This window comes from Rhinolophus sinicus, linkage group LG09 (genome assembly GCF_036562045.2).
Source record: "Rhinolophus sinicus isolate RSC01 linkage group LG09, ASM3656204v1, whole genome shotgun sequence".
NCBI lineage: Eukaryota > Metazoa > Chordata > Mammalia > Chiroptera > Rhinolophidae > Rhinolophus > Rhinolophus sinicus.
Window position 1 is genome coordinate 60,000,469 of NC_133758.1, and position 26,243 is coordinate 60,026,711.

General features: G+C 37.4%; 1 protein-coding gene across 10 annotated transcripts in view; it reads right to left on the reverse strand.

Annotated features, from left to right (window-relative positions):
- BLVRA (biliverdin reductase A) overlaps nt 1-16,508 on the reverse strand; it is a 108,124-nt gene extending 91,616 nt beyond the window's left edge. For 2 of the 10 annotated variants that reach the window (XM_019718889.2, XM_019718885.2), the window contains exons 1-2: nt 16,398-16,504; nt 14,810-14,857 (exon numbers count right to left, since the gene is read on the reverse strand). In XM_019718889.2, coding sequence (XP_019574448.2) covers nt 14,810-14,833 — 24 coding nt within the window. In that variant the 5' untranslated portion in view covers nt 14,834-14,857; nt 16,398-16,504. Of the gene's footprint in view, nt 1-9,697; nt 9,809-14,809; nt 14,858-16,397 lie in introns of all 10 variants that reach the window. The other 8 variants (XM_074340514.1, XM_074340509.1, XM_074340510.1 and 5 more) reach the window with 8 other exon arrangements.
- Nucleotides 16,509-26,243: the final 9,735 nt, after the last annotated feature.

The following is a 26,243-nucleotide window of genomic DNA, read 5'->3' on the forward strand; positions in this document are numbered from 1 at the left end:
CTTTCCCTTCCCATTATACTATTTCAACTTCACTTACAATAAGATGGCACTGTCAAGGGAAGCAGCAACCCGGGACTAAATGAGATCTGGCTCCACCTTTCAACACCCTCCCTGCCCATCCCACATGTCCTTCTCTTTTCCTCTCCACCCTGCTGCCAAGACCAATTAAAGATTGAACAGAAACCAAGGAGAACCTTACGCTATACTTTAATATAAAAGATCTGAGACCTAATTCTCTAACAAAAAAATTTAGGTATATTTATTTCCAGGCTTTAACTATAAATGGTCAAAAATGAAAAGGCTTTAAGTTTCTGACTTTTAGTACTATATTTACAAAGATTTATAGAGAAATTTTAAATTTTCTTTTAGATTGTTAAATATTTTATTTACTTACATTTTTTAATCAATCTAAATTGTACTTTGGTAAGTGGCATAAGACTCTAACTACTTTCCGCAAACAGCCTTGCTCCCAAATTATTTATTGAATATTTCATCCTTTTTGCCAATGACTCATATATAAATTCTTATGAATATAATTATGCCTTTTTTCACTGTTTCTGATCTCTATTCCCATCGCTGTAGTATATTGTTTACATGATTGTGGCTTTATAATATGTTTTGATATCTGTTTGTTTCAGTTCTCTCATTAACTTGTTCAGTACTCTTATATATTTTTGCTTGCTGAGACCTCCAGATGAATTTTGGAACATCTGTGTCACATTAAAAACAAAGTCTGAGTTTTGGTCAAGATGGCAAAGTAGGTAAATGCTATGTTTGCCTCCTCTCATGACCACATCAAAATTACAACTATAGAACTATCAATCACCATTGAGAATTGCCTAATGTCTAGCTGGACAGAAGTGCTATAGCTAAGGATATACAGAAGTCACCTCAACACTGGTAGGAGGAGCAGAGATGTGGAAACACTGGTCCCACACCCACATGTGGCAGTTAAAAATTTGAGGGATATCTCAGCTGTGTGGTCCCAGCCCCACACCAGGCTCCCCAGCCCAGGGTTTCTAGAGCCGGGAAGAAAAGTACCCATAACTTCTGACTGTGAGAACCAGCAGAGATAGTGGCTGAGACAGAGAGAGAGCTGCTGGAGTCCCAGGCATTCCTCATAAAGGACCCACACACGGACTTACTCACTGATGGACTCACTCTCTCTGAGCTCCCATGCTGGAGCAGCAGCTCAAAAGACTACAGGGACACACAGAGAGAAACTGAATTGTCTGGTTTCAGGGCAAGGTCTGGAGGGGCAGCTTCCTCCCAGACAGAAGTGCTGACATTGTTCCTTTGTTGAGCCTTCCCCCTTTCCAGCATACAGATACAGGTGAACACCATATCTGAGACTCCATCAACCTGGCTAACTAACACTGTTGGCACTGCCCTGGTGGTTCCCAGAGACCCCACCTTACACAACCTGCAGGCCCACCCAAGCCACTTCCAGTGGCTTTTCCATACAAATGACCTATCTTGGCTCATGCTGTGGACTTTCCTAAAAACTCTCAAAGGCTCAAAAAACCCCTAAAAGAAACATCTGGCCTCAGCATACCCTGTATCTTTTGCTAAGTGGTCCCAAGCCCAGCACTAGTGGCAGGCAGCCTCAGTTTGCAGCTTTATCTCTCCCAGGCACCTACAAGTCCAGCACCACCATCTACAGATCACTTTTTAGCTCACACCAAGCGGCCCTGGGGCAGGGCACAAGCAGTAGCTGACCTTGGCCTGTACCAGAGACCCTCCCAAGAAGCCCCAGAACCCATAACCCTGTGGCCAGCTTCAGACCACACCAGAGCACCACCCAACCACCTCCACAAATGACACACACAAAGGGCAGACTCAATAGGTACCACAGCCCTGCTAAAGTGAATCCTGCTCTGTAGGGTCAGCCTTTGCACAACAGCTCCTCCACTGCAGTCATGGCCAGTCCTCAAAACTAATCAGGCGGAGAGTTAATACCTCCCATTCATGTGCAAACAGCAACCAAGGCTCAACTACAACAGGACAGCACACACCACCCACACAAGGGACACACCTGGAGTAGTCGCCTCAGGGAGATTCCACCACTGGGACCCACAGGAAACCTACTACATAGGGCCACACTGCTAAGACCAGGAGACATAGCAGCCCTACTTAATACATAGACACAAACACAGGGAGGCAGACAAAATGAGGAAACAAAGAAACATGTCCCAAATGAAAGCTCCAGAATAAGAATTAAACAAAATGTAGACAACAATCTACCAGATGCATAGTTCAAAACACTGGTTATAAGTATGCTCAATGACTTAGGTAGAATTTCAACAAAGGGATAGAAAACATAAAAAAAGAATCAGTCAGAAATGAAGACTACAGTAAATGAAGAATACATTACAAAGAATCAATAGTAGATTAGATGAAGCAGAGGACTGAATCTGTGATTTAGAAGACAAGGTAGTAAAAAACATCCAATCAAAACAGAAAAGAGAAAAAAGAATCCAAAAACATGAGGAGAATTTAAGGAGCCTCTGGGACATCAAGCATACCAACACTTGCATCATTGGGGTACCAGAAGAAGAGAGAGAACTAGGAACTGAAAACCTATTTGAAGAAATAATGATGAAAAACTTCCCTAGCCTGGGGAAGGAAATAGACATACAAGCCCAAGAAGCTCAGAGTCCCGAAAAAGATGAACCCTAACAGGCCCACACCAGGACATCATAATTAAAATGCCAAAAGTTAAAGACAAAGAGAGAATCCTAGAAGCATCAAGAGAAAGACAACTAGTTACTTACAAGGCAGCTCCCTTGTATTAGACAATCAGCTGATTTCTCAACACAACAGAAACTTTGCCAGACAGAAGGGAGTGGCAGGAAATATTAAAAGTGATAAAAAGCACGGACTTACAACCAAGACTACTCAATCTGGCAAAGCTATCATTTAGAATTGAAAGACAGATAAGGAGCTTTCCAGACAAGAAAAAGCTAACTGAGTTCATTACCACAAAACCAGTATTATAGGAATTGTTAAAGGTACTTTGTTAAGAAAAAGAAGAAAAAGATAAAAATGTGAGTAATAAAATAACAACACCATGTTCCCCCAAAAATAAGACCTAGCCGGACCATCAGCTCTAGTGCATCTTTCGGAGCAAAAATTAATATATGATCTGGTCTTATTTTACTATAATGTAAGACTGGGTCTTATATAACAACGTAAATTCAATTAGGGTTCATTAATAATGTCATGTTATATAAGACCTGATCTTATATTAAATTTTGGTCCAAAAGATGCATTAGAGCTGATGGTCTGTCTAGGTCTTATTTTCGGGAAAACACAGTAAATATATGTTGATCAATAACTAATTTAAATGTAAATGAATTAAAGGCTCCCTTCAAAAAACAGGGTGGCTAAATAAAAAGAAAATAAGACCCTTATATATGCTGCCTACAAGAGACTCACTTCAGATTGAAAGACACATGCAGATTGAATGTAAAGGAATGGAAAAAAATATTTCATGAAAGTGGAAACAAAAATAAGTTTGAGTAGCAATTTCTTTTTTCCTTCCCCCTTCCACCTCCCCCCTCACTCCGGTTCAAGCCGTTGTTTCTCAGTCTAGTTGTGTAGGACACAGCCCCCTGGCCCATGCTGGTATTATGAGCCTTGAGCTCCCCTGGCTGAGGCAGCTGGTTGCCAGTCATTGGTCAGCCGCTCACAGCAGCTCATAGCAGCTCACGGCAGCTCTCGCCGGCTGCCGAATGCTCACGATGGCTGCCGGCCACTCACACTGGCCACTGGCCACTCATAGCAGCACACGGTAGCCCACAGCAGCACACAGCAGCTCACACTGGCTAACAGCCACTCACGCTGGCCACCGGCCACTCATGGAGGCACACAGCAGCCCATGGTAGCTCACGCAGCCCAGCTCCAGGGAGAGCTGTTGTTCACAATCTTAGCTGTAGAGGGCGCAGCTCACTGGCCCATGTGGGAATCGAACCGGCAGCCCTCAGCGTTAGGAGCACAGCGCTCAAACCTCCTGAGGCACTGGGCTGGCCCTTGAGTAGCAATTTTTATGCCAGACAAAATAGACTTTTTAAATAAAAAGGCTATAATAACAGAAAAAGAAGAACCCAGTAATTCCACTTCTGGGTATTTATCTGAAAAAAACCCAAAACACTAATTTGAAAAGATATGTTCAATGCATCCATATGTTCAATACAGCATTATTTATAATATCCAAGACATGGAAGCAACCTAAGTGTCCAGGATAGACAAATGGATAATGAAAATGTGGTATATATATATAGAGGGTGCCAAAAAATTGTATACACATTTTAAGAAAGGAAAAAACTGTATTAAAATTGTAATACTCAATATATACCAATAACAAGAGATGAATGTTAAGTCATGTGTATACATTTTTTTGGCACCCCAGTGTTTGATGCGATATTACTCAGATATAAAAAAGAATGAAATCTTGCCATCTGCAACAACATGGATGGACCCAGAGGGTATTGTGCTGAGTGAAATAAATCAGAGCAAGAAAATACCATATGATTTCACTTATATGTGCAATCTAAAGAACAAAATAAACAAACAAACAAGACAGAAACAAGTTCATAGATACAGAAAAAAATTTGACGGTTGCCAGATGGGAGGGTTGAGAGGGTGAGTGATAAAGGTAAAGGGATTAAGAAGTACAAATCAGTAGTTACAAAGTAGTCATGGGGATATAGGGTACAGCATAAGGAATATAGTCAATAATATTGTAATGACTATGTATGGTGTCAGATCTGTACTAGATTTATTGGAGTGATCACTTCATAAGTTATATAAATGTCTAATCATTAAGTTGTATACCTAAAGCTAATATAATACTGTATGTCAACTGTAATTGAAAAATTAGAAAAATTATTTAAAAAATAATCCACTGGGACTATGCCTACAATTGCATCAAATTTGTAAATTAAATTAGGGTTCATTAATAATCCTTCCCATCCAGAAATATATAGTATGCCTCTCTAGGAGCAGACACAAAAAAAAAAAAGAAGAAGAAGAAGAAAAAAACAACAACCAGAAAAAGAATCTTCAGTTAGTTCTTCAATTACTGCATAACAAATGGCAACACAGGCTGCAGTGGTTCACTAGAAACACTAGTTAGTTAAAGAAAAAAGTCAACATTTTTGCATAAATGACCTGTTTAAAGCAATTTAGAGTAGGTTTCTCCTTCCCCCATATCTACTGCAGCAGCCCTACTAAACAGTGTTGGGAGTCTGAGCATGATGCACTCAAGTGCACCAGGACAAGCTGGATAAGAGCCGGAATGTGACTCAAGAGACCAAAATTCTAGACCTGGCTCAGGCAGGCGCTCACAAAGGCTAGGGAACACTGTTTCTCAGTGCACTGGCTTATGCACCCTGAAAAAGGAGGTGGGGCAGATGAACTCAGACAAACTTAGATGACTCCTACTCTCTCAGTGCTGATATGGTATAATTCAAACCCACTTTACTTCTATTTTTTTGTTCTATTTTGGTTTTGCTTTCTTGGTGTTTGGCTTGGTTAACTGGAGGTTATGAGCTTCACTTCTGGTTCTCTCAGGGGCAGACAGACACAAGTAAAGTAGGACAAGGCTCAGGTTATCAGAGCTAGTGAAGCTGCTACAATGGAGGCCCCAGGCGTAGAGTACTGAACAGGTAAAACTTTCCTTGGCACTTTACCCAAATATAAGCAACTCTCTTCCCCATCCCATCTTTCCAGCCCCTCCCATCATTTCCATGTTCTCCTATTCCTCTTCATCACCATTTCAAAAGCCTCTCCCTTTTATTGAAAGTTATCTTGATATGTAACAGAAGAAAATGAGATAACAGGAGTCAAATTACTCTTACTAATGAGTAAATACTTATTTGATTTAAACTTGTAAGGGTATATCCATGTCTCAGTAGGGCAGCTTATTAACTCAAATAATTGCAGAACAACATGCAACTCAACTTCAGAATTCGGCAGACATCAGGACATTCTGGGGCCCATACATGTTGTTAGTCATTGATCCCCAGCAGGTCCAGGTCATAAATTTGGCTCCCTATGGCTGAAACACTAGTTCTTTCTGGCCAAGTGCCATAGGGTAACCATGAACTTTTGAAACAGCTGATCATAGTACAACTGACAGTGGGGGGAATACAAATCTTCCACACAAGCAAAACATGCATAGTTGTGACTCTTGTTTTTAACATGTTTTAAGCTTGTCAATGAAAAACCTCCAGCCTAAGAGAAAGCTTATAAGAGTTTATTTGAGCCAAACTGACGACAATTGCCGGGAAGCAAAATCTCAATGGATTGAGAAAATGCTCCGCGAAATGGTGGTTTGAAGCTTATTTTATACATAGAATCAGAGGGAATCAGAGGAGGGTTACATGAAATCCATTGGTGGTAGGTTAAGGAGGTGGGAGAAAGCAAAGCAGGTTGGGGGGAAGGGGATTCTCTGGGATTGGATAAAAGTAAATTGGAGAGACAGGTATTTCTTTCACATAGGTGGGTACAGGACAGTTAACAGTTCACACAGAGATGTTAATCAAGGGACAAGAATAATAATGAGGGATTCTGCAGTTACTTGCACTGGTCTAGAAAAAGGGATTACTGACATTCCAAAGATGTCATCTTAGATGCAAAAAGACAATAGACAGGCCTCACTTAAGGTGAAGACTGACTTTATGAAGAAAGCATCAGGCTAAAGATGTGAGTTAGAATTTTATTTTTATGTTCACGCCATCTTGTGTGGTCATTTTCAGTCTCCTGACCTTATCAGGTTTAACCTGTGGCCCCTTTTCTGTCCTCATACTCAATAATTATGCTTTTAGATATCTCTAGAGAGAACATGTTTTCTTTCCTTAGCAAATCAATCAAGATTTTTACAAGCAAGATTTCACAATGTGTCATTTGTGACCTTGATATTGATTATATAAATAATTTTATTTTATAGAAAATATCATTTTCTTTCTCAGGGTTGCACCTGTTTTGTTTTCTTATGCAGTTTTTTTCCCAGCTTTATTGAGATGCAATTGACATACAACAGTGTATAAGTTTAAGTTATACAATGTGATGATTTATTAAGGTATATATTTTGATACATGGGTATGCACTTTTTTTAAGTGCCTGTAAAATCCCAGATTTCAGCTGAGAAATTTAAGGACCCTTTCAAACTCAGAGGTTTTATGATGATTAAAAAAAAAAAAAAAAAGGAAACAGTTCTACAAGAAAAGCTGTAAGAAAAACAGTTCTCTGCAAGTGAATGGTATATATAAAATATCCAACATTTATTCAGGCACTGGCAAATATATGTTTTAGTACACCAAACAATATAACTGAGTTAGAACATGGAAGACAAAAAAAACTTAAAGAAATCCTGCAGTGAAGTTAACCAAGATGGCAACAGGTGGCTCCTGAGCCCCCTTCCTCCCATAGATACAGATTGTACAGCTACACACAGAGCAATTTCCTCTGAAAGAAATCCAGAAAGTAGCTGAGTGACTCCTACACATCTGATGAGTGAGAAAATATTCCCATCAAAACAGGTAAAAAGGCTAAGACACACACTCACCACAAACCAAATCCCAGGTATAACATTATATAGCCAGTGGGAACTCCCAACTCCCAGCTTCTCCCCAAGAACTGAAGGGTCTGGACCTCAAATGTAGCACCTCAACTTTTAATACTCAAATCCAAGGGACGAGAGTGCACGCACACACACACACACACACACACACACACTCACAATCTAGCTCTGAAAGCTAAGGGAGTTTGCATCCACAGTATCACAAGAGTATAGCAAACGAAGTAGTTCCCAAAAGGTGCACAGCACTCACCAGGTGTCCAGCAGAACTCAGTGCAGAGGGAGCAGGTGAAAAGTCCATCTGCCAGTCTTTCCCTGAAAGGGCTCCATGTGCATACCTTACAAGCTGCTGTTTGAGGATCAAGGTCTACCTGGGATCCTCCCCAGAGGCTGGGGAAGCCAGCGCACACATCCCCCATTTTTTCCCTTCAGCCCACTCCAAGTTGTGGCTATCTCCCTGAAAGAAGCTTGTACACACTTTTGTGCCAAAGCTTTTGCTTTGATGGCTATCTCCTGTGAGACAGATCCCCAAATTACCTGATCTGATCAACAAGGGCTTCCACTCATAAGTCCCACGGATTGTAGCAAACAAAGGAGTTCTTAACTAGCTATCCTTCCCCGCCCCTTAGCACAGAGTGAGCAAACAAAAACATCATTTCCCATTATTTCCCCAAAAGGGCCCTATCTGCATACTTTGCAAGCTGCTGCTTGAGAGTCAGGCTTCTAACATAAGCACATAGCTAGGAGCTGCTTCGATGCTCCTCAGAAACTGGGGAGACTAGAGTACACCTATCCACCTTCACCGTCCAACTCACTCCAACAATAAAAGTAAGGATCTTGTATAAATGACTGGCATCCCAGCTTTTGTGGCTGCTGCCTGAGGAATTGCCCCCAAATCAACTGGCTATATTAGCAATGGGGCTTGCATTCACAAGTTCCATAGGACTGTAGCAACTAAGGATGCAATTCTTAATGGGCACAGGAGCAGCCCTATCCTCCCCCTACCTGTGGGCCCAAAACAGAGGGATCCAGTTTCTCCCTGGAAGGGGCTTCACTACATACTTTCCCAGATACTGTCTGAGGGTCTAGCTTTTAATAAGGCTGCATCAAAGTGCTGACTGTAATCCTACCCTTTGGGACACTGAGGGGTCCTGGAACACCCTTAACTACTGGAAGCCACTATGAAAAAATAATGATATCTTTGACAATCAAAAAGGTTTGAAAGTCAACCAAGAGCTCAGGACAGGCTGATTGATGAGGTTCATCTACTACACAGTATGAGTCTCTCAGACTGGAAGATGTAGCTGTTTTTACTAATGTATAGAAACCAAAACAATGAAGGAAACTGAAGAAACAAAAGAACGTGTTCCAAACAAAACAAGATAAATCTCCAAAAAAAGATCTTAATAAAACAATGATAAGTGATTTACCTGATTATTCAAAATAATGGATATAAAGATGCTCACTAAGGTCGGGAGAACAATGCATAAACAAAATGAAAATTCCAACAAAGAGAAAATATAAGTACTAAACAGAAATCACAGAGATGAAGAATACAATAACTAAACGAATACAATAACTAAACTGAAAAATTCAATATAGGCTTCAACAGCAGACTGCATCAGCGGAAGAAAGTATCAGCAAACTTGAAAACAAGGCAGTGAAATTAATACAGAGAGGTAAAAAGAAAAAAAAGAATGAAAAAAAGTGGAGACAGCTTAATGGATTTATGGGACATCAACAAGCAGATCAATATACATATTGTAGGGGTCCCAGAAGGAGGAGAGAGAAAGAAAAGAATGCTTATTCAAAGAAACAATGGCTGAAACTTCTCTAACCTGGGGAAAAGGCTTCCAGATCCAGGAAGCCCAAAAAGGACAAAAGAAGCTAAATCCAAAGAGACCCACAGCAAGATATGCTATAATTATATTGTCAAAAGTTAAATCAAGGAAAGAATCTTAAAAGCAGTAAGCTAAACACAACAGTTACATACAAGGAAACCCCCATATGACTATCAACATATTTTTCAACAGACACTTTGCAGGCCAGAAGAGAATGGGATGACACATTCAAAGTACTGAAAGAAATAAACTGTCAACAATATATTCTACCTACCAAAGTTGTCCTTCAGAATTGAGGAGAAAAAATTTTCCAGGGAAACAAAAGCTAAAGGAGTTCATGACCATATACCGGCCTTAAAAGAAATGTTAAAAGGAGTTCTTCAAGCTGAAACAAAAGAATGCTAATTAGTAAAAAGAAAAAATAAAACACTTACTGGTAATCATAAATATACAGTTAAATTCAGAATACTCTAATGGTGTAATGGTTATAGATAAAGCATTTATAAATCTAGTATGAAGGATAAAAACAAAAGTATTAAAATAACTATAACTATAATAATTTCTTAATGAACACACAATGTAAAAAGATGTAAATTGTGACATCGAAACAAAAAAGGTGGGGGAGGTAGCATATAAAAGTAGAGCTTTAGTATGCATTTGAAGTTAGGTTGTTATCAGCTTAAAATAGACTGTTATAAATATGTTTTATGTAAGCCTTATGGTAACCACAAAGTAAACGCCTACAATAAACACATAAAGGAGAAAAAGGAAGGAATCAAACAATACCACTACACATAATCATCTAATCACAAAGAAAGAGGGCAGAAGAGGAGGAAAAGAACAAAGGAATTACAAAACAACCAGAAAACAATTAACAAAATGGCAACAGGAAGTCCATTACTATTAATAATTACCTTAAATGTAAATGGACTACATACAATAAAAAATATAGAGTGGCTGAAGAGATTATGAAAACAAGACAACTATATGCTGCCTACAAGAGATTCACTTTAGCTTAAAGGACTCAAATCAACTGAAAGTAAAGGGATGGAAAAAGATATTCCATGCAAACTGAACCAAAAGAAATCAGGGATAGCCATACTTATTTCAGACATAACAGACTTTAAGCCAAAGACTACAGGACACAAAGGATGCAATTTATGTAATGATAAAGGGGTCAATCTATAAAAAGGATATAACATTTGTAAATATTTATGCATGTAACAAGGAAGCACTTAATGCATAGAGAAAATATTAAGAGATCTGAAGGGACATAGACAGCTGTACAATAATAGCATGGGACTACCATACCCCACTTTCAAAAATAGAGAGATGATCCAGATAGAAAATCAATAAACATTGGACTAAACCTATATGTTATACCAGATTAACCTAACAAATATATACAGAAACTTCCATCCAAAAGCAACGGTACATTTTTCTGAGGCACAAAAGGAAATTTTCCAGGATAGCTCATATGCTAGGTCACAAAATAAGTCTTAATAAATTTAAGAATATTGAAATTATATCAATCATCTCTCCTGACCACAATAATATGAAACTAGAAATCACAGGGAAAAAACGGAAAATTCATAAATATGTCAACATGCTCCTGAACAACCAATATATAAAAGAACCCTGTTTCCCCGAAAATAAGACCTAGCCAGACAATCAGCTCGAATGTGTCTTTTGGAGCAAAAATTAATATAAGACCTGTTATTATATTATATTATATAAGACCCGGTATTATATTATGTTACATTATACCCGGTCTTATAGTAAAATAAGACTTGGTCTTATATTAATTTTTGCTCCAAAAGACGCATTAGAGCTGATTGTCTGGCTAGGTCTTATTTTTGGGAAAACATGGAAGAAATCAAAAAGGAAATTAAAAAAAAAAAAAAAAAAAAACTCCTGAGAGAAAGGAAAATGGAAATGCAACATATCAAAACTTATGAGATGCAGCAAAATCAGTTCTAAGTGGGAAGTTTATAGCAATAAATGCCTACATTAAGAAAAAAAAAATATCTTAAATAAACAACTTTATACCTCAAAGTACCAGAAGAACAACAACAATCTAAGGCCAGAGTTAGTAGAAAGAAGGAGACAAGAAAGATGAGTGGAGAAATAAATGAAACAGAGACTAAAAAGTCAATAGAAAAGATCAATGAAACTAAAAACAGGTTTTTTTGCAAACATAAATAAGATTGAAAAAAATTACACTAGCCTCTAAACGAAAAAAAGATAGAGAACTCAAATGAATATAAGAAATGAAAAAAGAGACGTTACAACTGATAACTCAGAAATACAAAGGATCATAAGATATTCTGAATATATATATACATATATATATATGTATATACATCAACAAATTGGACAACCTAGAAGAAATGGATAAATTCCTAGAAACATACAATATACCACACTGAATCATGAAGTCACAGAAAATCTGAACAGACCGTTTACTAGTAAGGAGAAAGAATCAGTAATCAAAAAAACTCGCAAAAAAAAAAAAAAAAAAAAAAAAAAAAAAAAAACTCGCAACCAAAAAACTCCAGTATCAGATAGCTTCACTGGTGACTTCTATAAAACACTTAAAGAAGAGTTAGTGCCAATCCCTCTCAAACTCTTCCCAAAAAATTAAAGAGAAAACACTTAATACAGTCTCATATTATGAAGCCAGCATTACTCTAATACCAAAGACACTACAAAAAACTAAACTACAGGCCAATATTCCTGACAAACATACATGCAAAAATCATCAACAAAATATTAGCATACCAAATTCAGGAATACATTAAAAAGATCATACACCACGATCAAGTGGCATTTATTCCAGGGGTCTGCGGATGGCTCAACATCTGTACATCAATCAGTGTGATACATCACATCAACAAAATGAGGGATAAAAAAAAATATGATCACCTCTATCAATGCAGAAAGAGCATTTGAAAAAATTCAATATACTTTCATGATAAAAACTCTCAACAAACGAGTAGAGGAAATAAACTTCATCATAATAAAGGCCATATACACTAGCCCACAGCTAACATCATACTCAATGGTTAAGTGCTGAAATCTTTTCCTCCATTACCTAGAACAAGACAAGGATACCCACTTGTACTATTTTTATTCAACACAGTACTTGAAGCCTGAGCCAGAGTAATCAGCCAAGAAAAAGAAATGAAAGGTATGCAAATTAGAAAGGAAGAATTAAGATTGTCTTTATTTGCAGATGCTGCAATATCATACATAGAAAATCCTAGACTCCTCACACACACACACACACACACACACACACACACACACACACACACACACACACACACACAAACTGTTAGAACTATTCAACAAATTCAGTAAAGTTGCAGAATACAAATACATGAAAACCACTTACATTTATATACATCAACAACAATATCAGAAAAATACATTAAGAAAACAATCTATTTATGACAGCATCAAAAACAAATAAGTACTTAGGAACGAATTTAACCAAGCAGGCAAACTATCTGATCACTGAAAACTGTAAGACATTGATGAAAGAAATTGAAGACACAAATAAATGGAAAGATACTCTGCACTCATGGACAAGAAGAATTCATGTTATTAAAATGTCCCTATTACCCAAAGCAACCTACAGATTCAAAGCAATCCCTATCAAAATTCCAATGGTATTCTTCTCAGAAATAGAAAAAGCAATCCTAAAATTTGTATAGAACAACAAAAGACCCTGGATAGCCAAAGCAACCACGAGAAAGAACAAAGTCAGAGGCATCACACTTCCTGATTTCAAATTCGATTATAAAGCTACAGTAATCAAAACAGTATGGTATTGGTATAAAAAGACAGATATGCATATAAGGTAAACTAATTTTGACAAAAGAGTCAAGAATATATAATGGGAAAAGGATAGTTTCTTCAACAAATGGTATTTGGAAAACTAGATAGCCGCATGCAAAAGAATGAATTTGGACACCCATCTTAAACCAGACACAAAAATCAACTCAAAATGGTAAAGACTTAAATATAAGATCTGAAACCACAAATCTCCTAGAATACAAAAGGGGTAAGCTTCTTGACACTGGTCTTGGCAATGTATCCATCTATCAAATTATCACACTGTACACTTTAAATATCTTAGAATTTTTTTGGTCAATTATACCTCAATAAAGATGAAAACAAATCTAATCCTGCAGTAACTAAAACAGTGTGACTTGATATTACTGCATGAAACAGAACCGCAGGTCAAACGAGCAGTGGCCTACAGGTATATGTGCTTTATTTTTCAAAAACAATTTTTGTCTATCTCCTTTTACTGCCACAGTATCCTTTAAGAAGTGGAGGCCCCAAATCCTCGTTCTGCAGAGTCAGGATGACACTGCATTACTTGCTAACAGTAGTTTGCCATTTGCCTCCCTCCCGCACCCTCAAGAAGCTGGCTGACTTCCTCTGGCTGCACCACCCAGGCTCCTTCACCCTCCAGCTTCCACTTGAGTTTGGCCAGTATAGAAGATCAGTGGTCAAAGGAGGGGAAAGAAAGAGATCAGTGTACTTACCCCCACCTGCCCATCCCACTGGGTTGCTGCTCTGGCAGTGAGCACCTTCTGTCAAGGTCACAGCAGCCCTGGAGGGCAACCCTTCTTCTAGGGCTCCAATCCCCTGTCCCCTACCCCCAAGGTCTAGTACCACAGACCCTTCCCTGCCCCTTCAGACGAGGGTGGGGATGCCGCCCCAGTGATGCTCTTCCATGGGTGCCCCACTATCACTTGTTGGTTCCCTAAATCCTACCCACTCTTCTATAAAAAGTGCCCTCCAAAATTCCTTTCATTTTTGTGCCCTTTCCTGTTGTGATCCTGATAATGCTTGCCCACCAAAACTCACAGTAAATTAATGGTACAACCAGGATAAAACAGTTTCCTTAGCTTAAGTTATGCCTCTCTTTAGATCTCAGTCTCTCCCACATGCAAACTGGAATATCAACCTCTTTAGAGCATGTCGGCAATAATTTGGTGATTTCCACGAACCCAGTGGCTCTCAACTGACATTTCTGATTGTCATGATGGGGAGAAGAGGGCCTATCCCAGGAATGCTGCCAAACATCCTGTAATGCACAGGACAGCCCCCGTAACAAGGAGTTATCCACTCCAAATATCAAGAGTGCCAAGGTTGAGAAACCAGATTACTCATCTTGCAGAATGAATCACAGCCATGGCCAACCTTCCTCCTCTCTCCTCCTCTCCAAAATGCTCTCACAGGTGCCTATAACCATTGCCCCAAAGCCAGGACAGAATTATGGAGAAGGCTTAAGGAGAGGGTGACCTTCTCAGATGGAGCCAAGTGCTGGCCTGAGAGGGCAAAGGGTAAAGTTAAAAGTGATCCTCACCTCCAGACTGGACTTTCCTTCCATGGGGGGAACTGGCTACTTTAGGACCTATAAAGGAAAATGAAATGACTCCATGGGACAAAAATCTGGAAATATATGCATCAAAGTATTAACAGTAATTATATCTTTGAATGGTGAAATTTTTAGTGATGTAGGTTCTTTTTGCCTATCTGTGTATTTTAAATTTTGCTATACAGGTTAACATTTGTATAAAAAATTAAAACTCTAAAAAAAATTGTTATAAATTATGCCATATTCACTAACTCCATCCCTCCAAGCCCCAATTCCTCAAATGAATAGACTTTTACATGACATATACCAGGGTGCTGTAATAATGAAAGCCACAGAAAATAGACCTTATAGCTGATTATCAGGAAAAGCTCTGCTTCTTTCAATGCCATTAATATTTGAGGGATGAATGAGTGAATGAATGAATGAACTCACTAATATGACTGACTTTTAAATGATAAGAACTATGTAACTGACTGTTTACCCTCCCAGAGACAAATCTGAGACTCAACTACAAACAATATAGGCCTGCACTAGATATATGTGGCTGTTTAAATAAGATAATTAAATGTGAAACATTTCCAATATCACAGAAAGTTTTTTTAGACAGCACTGACACAGTTTCTTTCCCTCCTCCCCAGTTATATTCTGTTCTTACATGTTTCTGTTCCCAATATCTGGTTATATTTATTTTGTATTATTTATTACTATTCTACCGTTTTGTTATAAACCATCTTAATTCCTTTGTGAAACACTTCAGGGTATCAGTACTTTGAAATACAGTAGTACCTTAGTTTTCTAAAGTCTCCATTGACAAACATTTCAGTTTACAAACGCTGTAAACCTGGAAGTAAATGCTTCGGTTTCCTAACACGCCTCGGAAGTCAAACATGTCACTCGGCTTTGCTGGGTGCAAGATCCTCAGCCCTAGCTGTCAGCTATTTTCTAACGTTTCAGAACTCGAATGGTGTTCTGGAACGGATTACATTAGAAAACCGAGGTACCACTGTATCTGTGTATAAAACCCTGTTGTTGCTGGGAGTCTGTCTTTTTTAGTGCACTTAATTCATGTAAACCCTCATAACATCTATGAAATACAAAATATTTTCCACTTTCCAAAGTGCAGTCAGGACGGCACCAGAGGAACAGAACTCCAAAGCCCTGGCACGTCCTCAGATTCCCAGGGCCCAGCCCGCACCCTCAGTTGGAGATGTCTCCATAGAACCATGGGCTCGAGCCCGGCCACCTAGATTATGTACGCCATACACGGATGCAGCAACTGAGTTAGGGCTACATAAAAACCGAAACCATAATCATTCTCTAAATGAAATATAGATTTAATTTTTTAAAGTTTGTCTTTTGTTTACTTGCAAAAGCACCCCCGAGAGGAGCGCCTCGTGATCCCCGGCCCCCCACACCCTGGCTGGGCGAGGTAGGCGGCGCCCAGGCTGCGCCACGCTGCGCTGCGCCCGGGACTCCAGGCCAGGCTACCTCGCGCCAGGCGGGCAGGACTCCCGCTGGCAGCCAGAGGGATTTATAGAAGCCGCAGGCGACCCCCACGTCCCTGCAGTGGCCTTACCTGCCCCTGGTCACAAAACTCAAGCTCTTCCTGCAACCTCCTGGCGTCATCACCTGCCCTGCGCACTGGGCGGAAACAGCCGGGGATTGGCCGCCTGGCTGGAGGAGGTGGGGCGCGCCAGGCGCGGAAGTCCGAAGAAGAGGAAGGCTGGGGCCTGTGAGAGAAGGGATTCTGTCTCGCTCAGTTTCCTGGAGGGACGGTTGCAGTCAGGGGACTCGCAGGGTTGGCTTTGAATGTGCCAAAGCCCTTGGCTGCAGGTATGCCCCTGCCCTGTTCCCGCGCCTTGCTGGGCAGCCGCATGTAGCAGTGGGCGTGTTAAACAAAAGAATTTTAACTTCCAGGGCTGAAAGTGTTTAAAAGAAAGGGTTTTTTAGGCCGTCGCTACGGGGAAAAAAGAAGAAAAAAAAAGTTCTGGAGCATAGAGTCTAAACTACCAGGAGCAAGGCTGCGTAAAAAAGACAACATGTCTGACATGTAAGAGTTTTGCAAGAGTTTTTATACATCAAGTAGCAGGGAGAAAGATGTAAGCCTTTCTGAAGGAATTTACATTAGCTATAGACAAAGGGGATGAGAGAAGGTGAATCCAGGCTAGTTCTGGGATAGCGGCAGCAGGGTCCCTGGAAGAGTCCTTAAAGCTCGTGTTAAAATAACAAGCGGAATATAAAACTGAAAGAAACAAAGTAACAAAGAAACAAAAACTCATAGACACAGTCAATAGTATAGCGGTTACCAGAGGGTAAGGGGAAAGGGGGATGGTAGATGAGGGTAAAGGAGTCCAAATATATGGTGATGGAAGGAGAACTGACTCTGGGTGGTGAACATACAGTGGGATTTATAGATGATGTATTACAGAATTGTACACCTGAAATCTATGTAACTTTACTAACCATTGTCACTCCGATAAACTTTAATTAAAAAAATAAATAACAAGCGGAGGCTCCTGGGGTTCCATGGCACCTGACTATTCTCTCTTTTGGATAATCCCAGATATATCCCCCTGGAAATTAATCCTAAATTCCAACATACACAGGAATGTGAGCAGTCTTTTGCCAGAGCTGGTCCACAGCTATTAACAAGCTAACTATTCTTTTTCTCTCACCGTCCAGCCACTGTAATTTTAATTTAGAACATCTCAGAATTATTTTCTTGTCTGGCACTTGCCAATTGGAAAGCGGTAGTCCCTAGACCCAGGCTCTGGAGCCTGTGGAGAAGCCAGTGGCCCTCACAGTGTGCTCTGCCTGGAGTGGGGGGCATGGCAGCACTCTCCTCCACCCCAATCCAACCACATGGAAACTGCTGGGTACTTTTTGAGTTAGTAGCCAGCAGCCCCTACTGAACAGGTGGAGGAAGCTGCTGTTTTGTTTTGTTTTGTTTTGTTTTGTTTTGTTTTGTTTTGTTTGTATTTCTTTTTCTTTGCTTTGTGTGTGTCATAAAATACACAGCAAAATTTACCATCTTAACCATTTTTAAGTGTACAGTTCAGTGGTATCAAATACATTCACATTATTGTGAAAAAAAATCACCACTGTCCATCCCCATAACTCTTTTCATGTGACACTGAAACTAAGCAGTTTCATTAGGCAATAAATCCCATTATCCTTTGCCTCCAGCCCCTGGCAAACACCATTACTTTCCATCTTTACCTTTTGACTACTCTAAAACCCTCATATAAGTGGAATCGTACAGTGTTTGTCTTTTTGTGACTGGTTTATTTAGCATAATGTCCTCAAGGTTCGTCCATATTGTAGCTTATTGTAAAATGTTCTTCCTTTTTAAGACTGAACAATATTCCACTGTATGTATTATCCACATTTTGTTTACCCATTCATCCATTGATGAACACTTGAGTTGTTTCATGGTTTAACAATTGTGAATAACGCTGCTATGAACATGGATGCTCAGAAGTGGAATTGCTGGATTATACATGGTCTAACAATGAAGTTCGCAAACTTCCCACTATGCACTTACATTGGCAGTACTGTACAAACAGCTCAGTAATGTTTCATAAACTTGGTATATCAGTGTCTCACACTTGTGTTCATGTTGATGTGTGGTGGTGTGCTGCTGAGTGGCTTTCATTATTGTTGTCTTTTTGTGTGCTGTCGCGAGACTGTCTGAGCTTCAATTAAAGCAACAAACATACATTAAATTTCTTCTTAAACTTGGCAAGAGTAGAAGTGAAATCAGGGACATGCTAGTATAAGTTTATGTGGATAATGCAATGAAGAAAACAGCAATGTACAGATAGATTAAATGTTTTTCTGAGGGGAGAGAATGCGTCACTGATGACGAGAGGTCAGGGCAACCAGTAACGAGCAGAACTGACGAAAACATTGCAAAAATCCATCGAATTGTGCGTCAAAATCATCGGCTGACTGTGAGAAGCATAGCAGTCCAAGTGAACATCTGTAGAGAAATAGTTAGGAAACTTAACTGAAAATCTTGGCATGAAAAAGGTGTGTGTAAAAATGGTTCCGAAGGAGCTCTTGCATCACGACAGTGCATTAGCTCACACGGCACTGTCTGTGAAGGAGTTTTTAGCCAGTAAACAAATAACTATTGGAACACCTTCCCTACTCACCTGATCTGGGCTCCCAATGACTTCTTTCTTCACCCAAACATAAAGGAAATATTGAAAGGAAGACATTTTGATGACATTGAGGACATCAAGGGTAATACAAGGACAGCTTTAACGGCCATTCCAGAAAAAGAGTTCCAAAATTTCCTTAAAAGGTGGACTAGGTGCTGGCATTGGTGCATAGCTTCCCAAGGGGAGTACTTCGAAGGTGACTGTAGTGATATTCAGCAATGAGGTATGTAACGCCTTTTCTAGGATGAGTTCGTGAACCTAATTGTCAGACCTCATATAGTAATTCTATTTTTAATTATTTGACGAACCATCACACTGTTTTCCATAGTGACTGTCCATTTTACATTTCCACCAATACTTCACAAGGGTTCCAATTTCTCCACATTCTTGCCAATACACATTTTTTGTCTTCTTGATAATATCCATCCTAATGAGTATGAGGTGGTATCTCATTGTAGTTTTGATTTGCATTTCCCTAGTGATTGGTGATGTTGAGCATCTTGTCATGTGTCTGTTGGCCATCTGTATCTCCTCTTTGAAGAAATATTCAACTTCTTTGCTGATTTTGGAATCATTTTTGGGGTTTTGTTGTTGAATTTTAGGAATTCTTTATATATTCTGGATATTCTTTACTAGATATATGATTTGCAAATATTTTCTCCTTTGGGTTGCCTTTTTACTCTGTTGATAATATATTTTGATGAACAAAATTTTTAATTTTCATGAAGTCAAATTTATCTATTTTTCATTTTATTACCTGTGCCTTTGGTATTCTTTCCAAGAAATCATTGCTAAATTCAATGTCATAAAATGTTTTTTTTTTAGGAGTTTTATTGTTTTAGGTTTTATATTTAGGTCCTTCATACATTTTGAGTTAATTTTTGTATATGGTGTTAGGCAAGTGTTCAACTTCATTCTTTTGCATGTGGATATCCAGTTTTCCCAGAAACATTTGTTGAACAGACTATCCTTTCTTTATTAAATGGTTTTGGGATCCTTGTCAAAAATCTTTTGACCACATGCAAGAGTTTATTTTAGGGTTCCTTATTCTAGTTCATTGGTTGATATCTCTGTCTTTATGCCAGTACCACCTGTTTTGATTACTGTAGCTTTCTAATAAGTTTTGAAATCAGGAAGTGAGTGTCCTTCACTTTTGTTCTTTTTCAAGATTGTTTTGATAAGTCAGGGCCCCTTGAAATTCCCCATGAATTTTAAGATTGGTTTTTGCTATTTCTGTAAAAATTAAAAAATAAAACTATCATTGGGATTTTCATAGGGATTGCTTTGATCTGTAGATTACTTTAGGTAGTATTGACATTTTAACAATATTAAGCCTTTCAATTCATAAACATGGGATGTGTTTCCATTTATCTATGTCTTCTTTAATTTCTTTCAGCAATGTTTTGTAAGGGTTCATTATATAAGTCTTTCACCTCCTTGGTTAATTCCTAAGTATTTTATTATTTTTGATGCTATTGTAAATGGAATTATTTTTATAACTTTTTTTAAGATAGTCAATTATTAGTGTATAGAAATGCAACTGATTTTTGTGTATTTGCTTTGTATACTGTTACCTACCTGAATTCATTTATTAGTTCCAATAGTATTTTCCCCCCTGTGGAGTCCATAGGGTTTTCTACATATTAGATACTATTATCTGCAGAGATAATTTTGCTTTTCACCTTCTAATTTGTATGACTTTTGTTTATTTTTCTTGCTAAATCACACTGGCTAGAACTTTCAGTACTGTATTCAATAGAAGTGGTGAAAAGTGGGCATCCTTGCCTAGTTCCTGGTCTTAAAGGAAAAGCTTTCATTCTTTTGCCATTGAGTGTGATGTTTGCTGTGAGTTTTTCACATATGGCTTTTATTATGATGAGGAAGTTTCCTTCTATTACTAGATTGAATGTTTTTATCATGGAAGGCTGTTGAATTTTGTCAAATGTTTTTTCTGCATCAACTGAAGTGATCTTTTTCTTTTTCTTTTTTCCCCTGTAAATGTGAAGTATTACATTGATTGATTTTCCTATGTTGAACCATCACACTTGGTCATGGTGCATAATCCTCTCAATATGCTGCTGAATTTTATTTCCTAGTATTTCTGTGAGTATATTTGCCTGAATGTTCATAAGAGATACTGATCTGTAGTTTTTCATTTTTATACTGTCTTTGTCTGGCTTTACCATCATGGCAATACTGACCTCATACAATGAGTTAGGAAGTGGTCCCTCTTCAATTTTTGGAAAATTTCAGAAGGATTGGTATTAATTCTTCTTTAAATGTTTTGTAGATTCACCAATGAAGCTATAAGTTCCAGGGCTTTTCTTCGTAGGGAGATTTTTGATTACTGATTCAATCTTATTAGTTATAGGTCTGTTCATATTTTCTAATTCTTTATGATTTAGTCTTGGCAGATTTAATCTAGGTTATCCAATGTGTTGGTATACGATTGTTTATAGTACTCTCTTATAATCCTTTTTATTTATGTAGAATCAATAGTAATGTTCCGACTTCATTTCTGATTTTAGTAATTTGAGCCTTCTATCTTTTTTCTAAGTCCATCTACCTAAAATTTTGTCAATTTTTCTGATCTTTTTGAAGGACCAACTTGTACTGTCATTGATTTTCTCTATTGTTTTTCTATTCTCTATTTCTTTTATCTTAATCTTTATTATTTCCCTCTGCTAGCTTTGGGTTTAGTTTGTTCTTTTTTTCGGATCCTTGGGTTGGAAAGTTAGGTTGTTGATTTGAAATCTTTCTTGTTTTTAATGTAGCATTTACAGCTATAAATTTCCCCCTTAGCATTGCTTTTGCTGTGTCCCATAAGTTATAGTATGTTGTGGTTTTCTTTTCATTCATCTCTAAATATTTTCTATTTTGATCCTTATATTTTCTTCTTTGATCCGTTTTGTGTTTAAAGATGTTTAATTTCCACAGTTCCAGTTTTCTTTTTGTTACTGATTTCAAGCTTCATCCCATTGTGGTCAGAAAAGATGTTTTGTATGATATCTTTAATCTATTGAGACTTAATTTCTGGCCTAATATATGGTCTATCCTGGAAAATGTCCAATGGGTACTTGAGAATAATGTGTACTGGGTTGTTGTTGAGTAGAGTGTTCTGTGTATGTCTGTTAGATTCAGTGGTTTATTGTGTCATTTAACTCCTCAATTTCCTTAAGTATATCCTGTCTGTTTTTTTCTATTTATTGTTGTGAGTGGGTTATTGAAATCTTCAACTATTACTATTGTGAAACTATCTGTTTCTTCTATTCTGTCAGATTTTCCTTCATATATTTTGATAGTCTGCCACTTGGTGGGTAAATGTTTGTAATTCATGTATCTTCTTGCTGTACTTAAACTTTTATTAATATATAATGTCCTTTTTTCTCTCTTGTAACATTTTTTGATTTAATCTTTTTTGTCTGGTATTATTATAGCCACATCTGCTCTCTTTTGGTTACTATTTGTATTGACTACCTTTCCTTCCCTTCACTTTCAACCTGCTTGTGTCTTTGGATCTCTAGTGAGTCTCTTGTAGACAACATGTAGTTGGATCATGAATTTTCATCCATATTGCCAATATGCCTTTTGATTGGACAGTTTAATCCATTTACATTTAAAGTAATTACTAATAATGAAGGACTTACTTCTGTGATTGTACTATTTTTTTCTATATGCCTTATAGCTATATTTTCCATTTCCCTTTTTAAATGTATTTTTTATAAAATATATTGTGGTATATTATACCACATCTTCTTTATCCAATCATCTATTGAAGGACACTTTGTTTGTTTCCATGTCTTGGCCACCATAAATAATGCTGCAATGAACAGCAGAGTATATAAGGAGAGAGGAGGGATGGTAGAAGAGTGTAAAGAGGGACAAATATATGGTGATGGAAGGAGAACTGACTCTGATGGTGAACACATAATGCAATATATAGATGATGTATTATAGAATTGTACATTTGAAACCTATGTAGTTTTGTTGACCATTGTCACCCCAATAAATTTTAATTTAAAAAAAAGAAAAAATGTATTGTGACGACATGGTTAATAGGTTTATATAAGTTTCAAGTACATAATATTATAAAACATTATCTGTATATTGCATTGTGTGTTCATCACCCAAAGTTTATTCTCCTTCCATCACCATATATTTGAGCCCCTTTACCCTCTTCTACCTTCCCCATCCTTCTTCCCCTCTGGTAACTACCATATGGTTGTCTTTCTCAATGAGTCTTTTGTTTGTTTGTTTGTTTTGTTTTGTTCATTCATTTGTGGCTTTCTGTTTTATATCTGTCTGACTTGTTTCATGTGGCATGATACTGTCAAGATCTATCCATTTTTTTGCAAATGCAGTATTTCACTTTTCTTATAGCTCTGTTGTATTCCACTGTATGTATGTACCACATCTTCTAGAGCCAATCATTTATCAAAGAACACTTAAGTTGTTTTCATGTCTTGGCTACCGTGAATAATGCTGCAATGAACATAGGGGTACATATCTATTTACGAAAAACTCTTTTTTAATTTTTCAGGTAAATACCCAGAAAAGGAATTGCTGGGTCATATTCTTAATATTTTGAAGAACCTCTATGCTATTGTCCATAGTGGCTGTACCGATTTTTAGTCTCACTAGCAGTTTATGAGGGTTCCTTTTTTTTCCCACATCCTCTCCAACATTTGTTATTACTTGCCTTTTTGATAATAGCTGTTCTAACAGGTGTGAGGTGATATCTCATCATGGTTTTGATCTGTGGTTCCCTAATAGTTAGTGAAGTTGACCATCTTTTATATATATGCCAGTCATTTGTATGTCTTCTTGGGAGAAGTGTCTGTTCAGCTTTGGGTAATATGACAATTTTAACTGTGTTGATTCTTCCAATTCATAAATACGGATTAGCTTTCCATTTCTTTATGTCTTCTCAATTCATTTCAATAATGGCTTGTAGTTTTCAGTGGTATAGGTCCTTCACATCCTTTGTTAAGTTTATACCTAGGTATTTTATTCTTGTGTTGCAATTGCATTTGAATTTTTTTTCATTTCTTTTTCTGAAATTTTATTGTTAGTATATAGGAACACAATGGATTTTTATACATTGATTTTGTATCCTGCAACTTCACTGTATTAGTTTATTGTTTCTTACAGCTTTTTGGTAGAGTCGTTATGGTTTTCTATCCAAAGAATGATGTTATATGCAAAAAGTATTAATTTGAATTCTCCATTCTAAATTTGAATGCTTTGTATTTCTTTCTCTTACCTTCTTGTACCAGCTAGGACTTCCAGTACTACTGAATAACAGTGGTGAGAGTGGGCATCCTTGTCTTTTCCTGACCTTAGAGGGAAAGCTTTCACTTTTTCAACATTCAGTATGCATTAACTGAGGGTTTGTCATATATATCCTCTATTATGTTGAGATAATTTCCTTCTATACCCATTCTACTAAGTGTTTTAATCATAAATGGATATTATATCTTGTCAATTGCTTTTTCTGCATCTATTGATATGATCATATGATATTTTTTATCCTTTATATTGTTAATGTAGTGTACTACATTTATCAATTTGCATAGGTTAAAAAAATCCTTGTGCCCCTAGAATGGACCCTACTTGATTGTGATGTATTGTGTTTTTAACATATTGTTGTATTTGATTTTCTAGGTTTTTCTTTTTTTAAAAGGATTTTTTCATCTGTATTATCAAAGATATTGGTCTGTAATTTCCTTTTTTTGTGTGCTGTTCTTGCCAGGTTTTGGTATCAGGGTAATGTTTACCTCATAAAAAGAGTTAAGAAGTATTGCCTTTTCTACAATATTTTGAAATAGTTAGCAAGGATAGGTATTAAATCTCCTTTGAATGTTCAGTAGAATTCACTAGTGAAGTCATCTGGTCCTGGACTTTTGGGAAAGTTTTTGATGACTGTGGTTTTGATCTGTGGCTCCCTAATAGCTAGTGAAGTTGATCATCTTTTTTGATTTTCCATTTCTTCATGATTTAGTATAGAACGTTATATATTTCTAAGAACTTGTCCATTTCTTCTAGATCATAGAATTTGGTGGCATTATTCTGTGCCCCTTTCATAGTATTCTTGTACATTCCTTTGTATTTCTTTGGTGTTCAGTGTAATTTCTCCTATTTCATTTCTGATTTTGTTTCAGTCTTTTCTTTATTTTCCTTAGTGAGTCTAAGTAGAGGTTTGTCAATTTTATTAATCTTTTCAAAGAACCAACACTTCATTGCATTAATTTTTTTCTATTGTCTTTTTAGTCTCCATTTCATTTATTTCTGCTCTAATTTTTATTATTTTCTTACTTCTATTGACTTTGTGATTTGTTTGTTTTTCTTTACTTAGTTCTTTAAGGTAAAATGTTAGGTTATTTGGTAGTTTTCTTGTTTGTTGAGGTAGGCCTGTAAGGATATAAACATCCCATTAATTACCACTTTAACTGTATCCAAAATGTTCTAATATGTCATATTATCATTCTCATCTGTCTCTATGTATCTTTTGATCTTCTATTTCTTTTTGACGCAGTCATTATTTAGTACCATATTTTTTCATCTCCACATATTTGTGGTTTCTCCCACTTTTTTTTTTTCAGTTGATTTACAATTTCAAAGCATCATGGTCAGAAAATATGTTTGGTATGCTTTCAATCTTAAATTTGTTGAGGCTAGCTTTGTGTTCCAATATATGGTCTATCCTTGAGAATGTTCCATGTGCGCTAGAGAACAATCCATATTCTGGTGTTCTGAGATGAAAACCTCTATAAATATGGATTATTTCCATTTGGTCTAAAGTGTCATTTAAGGCTGATATTCCCTTATTCATTTTCTGTTTGGAGGATGTATCTATAGTTTTCAAAGACGACTTTAGGTCCCCTATTATAATTGTGTGTGTGTGTGTTTTTTTGTCAGTTCCTCTTTTTAGTTCTGTTAGTAGTTGCTTTATATATTTTGGTGTTCCCAGGTTGAGTGCATATATATTGATACATGATATATCTTCTTGGAGCATTGTCCCCTTTATCTTTTTAACATGTGTATCTTTGTCTCTTGTTATCATTTTTATCTTGAAAATTACTTTGTGAGATGTAAGTACAGCTGTACCCACTTTTCTCTGGATGATATTTGCTTGGAGTATCATTTTCAAGCCCCCCGCTTTGAGTCTATGTTTGTCCTTCCAGCTGAGATTCATCTTCTGAAGGCAGCATACAAGGTCTGACAATTAGGTTCGCAAACTCATCCTAGAAAAAATG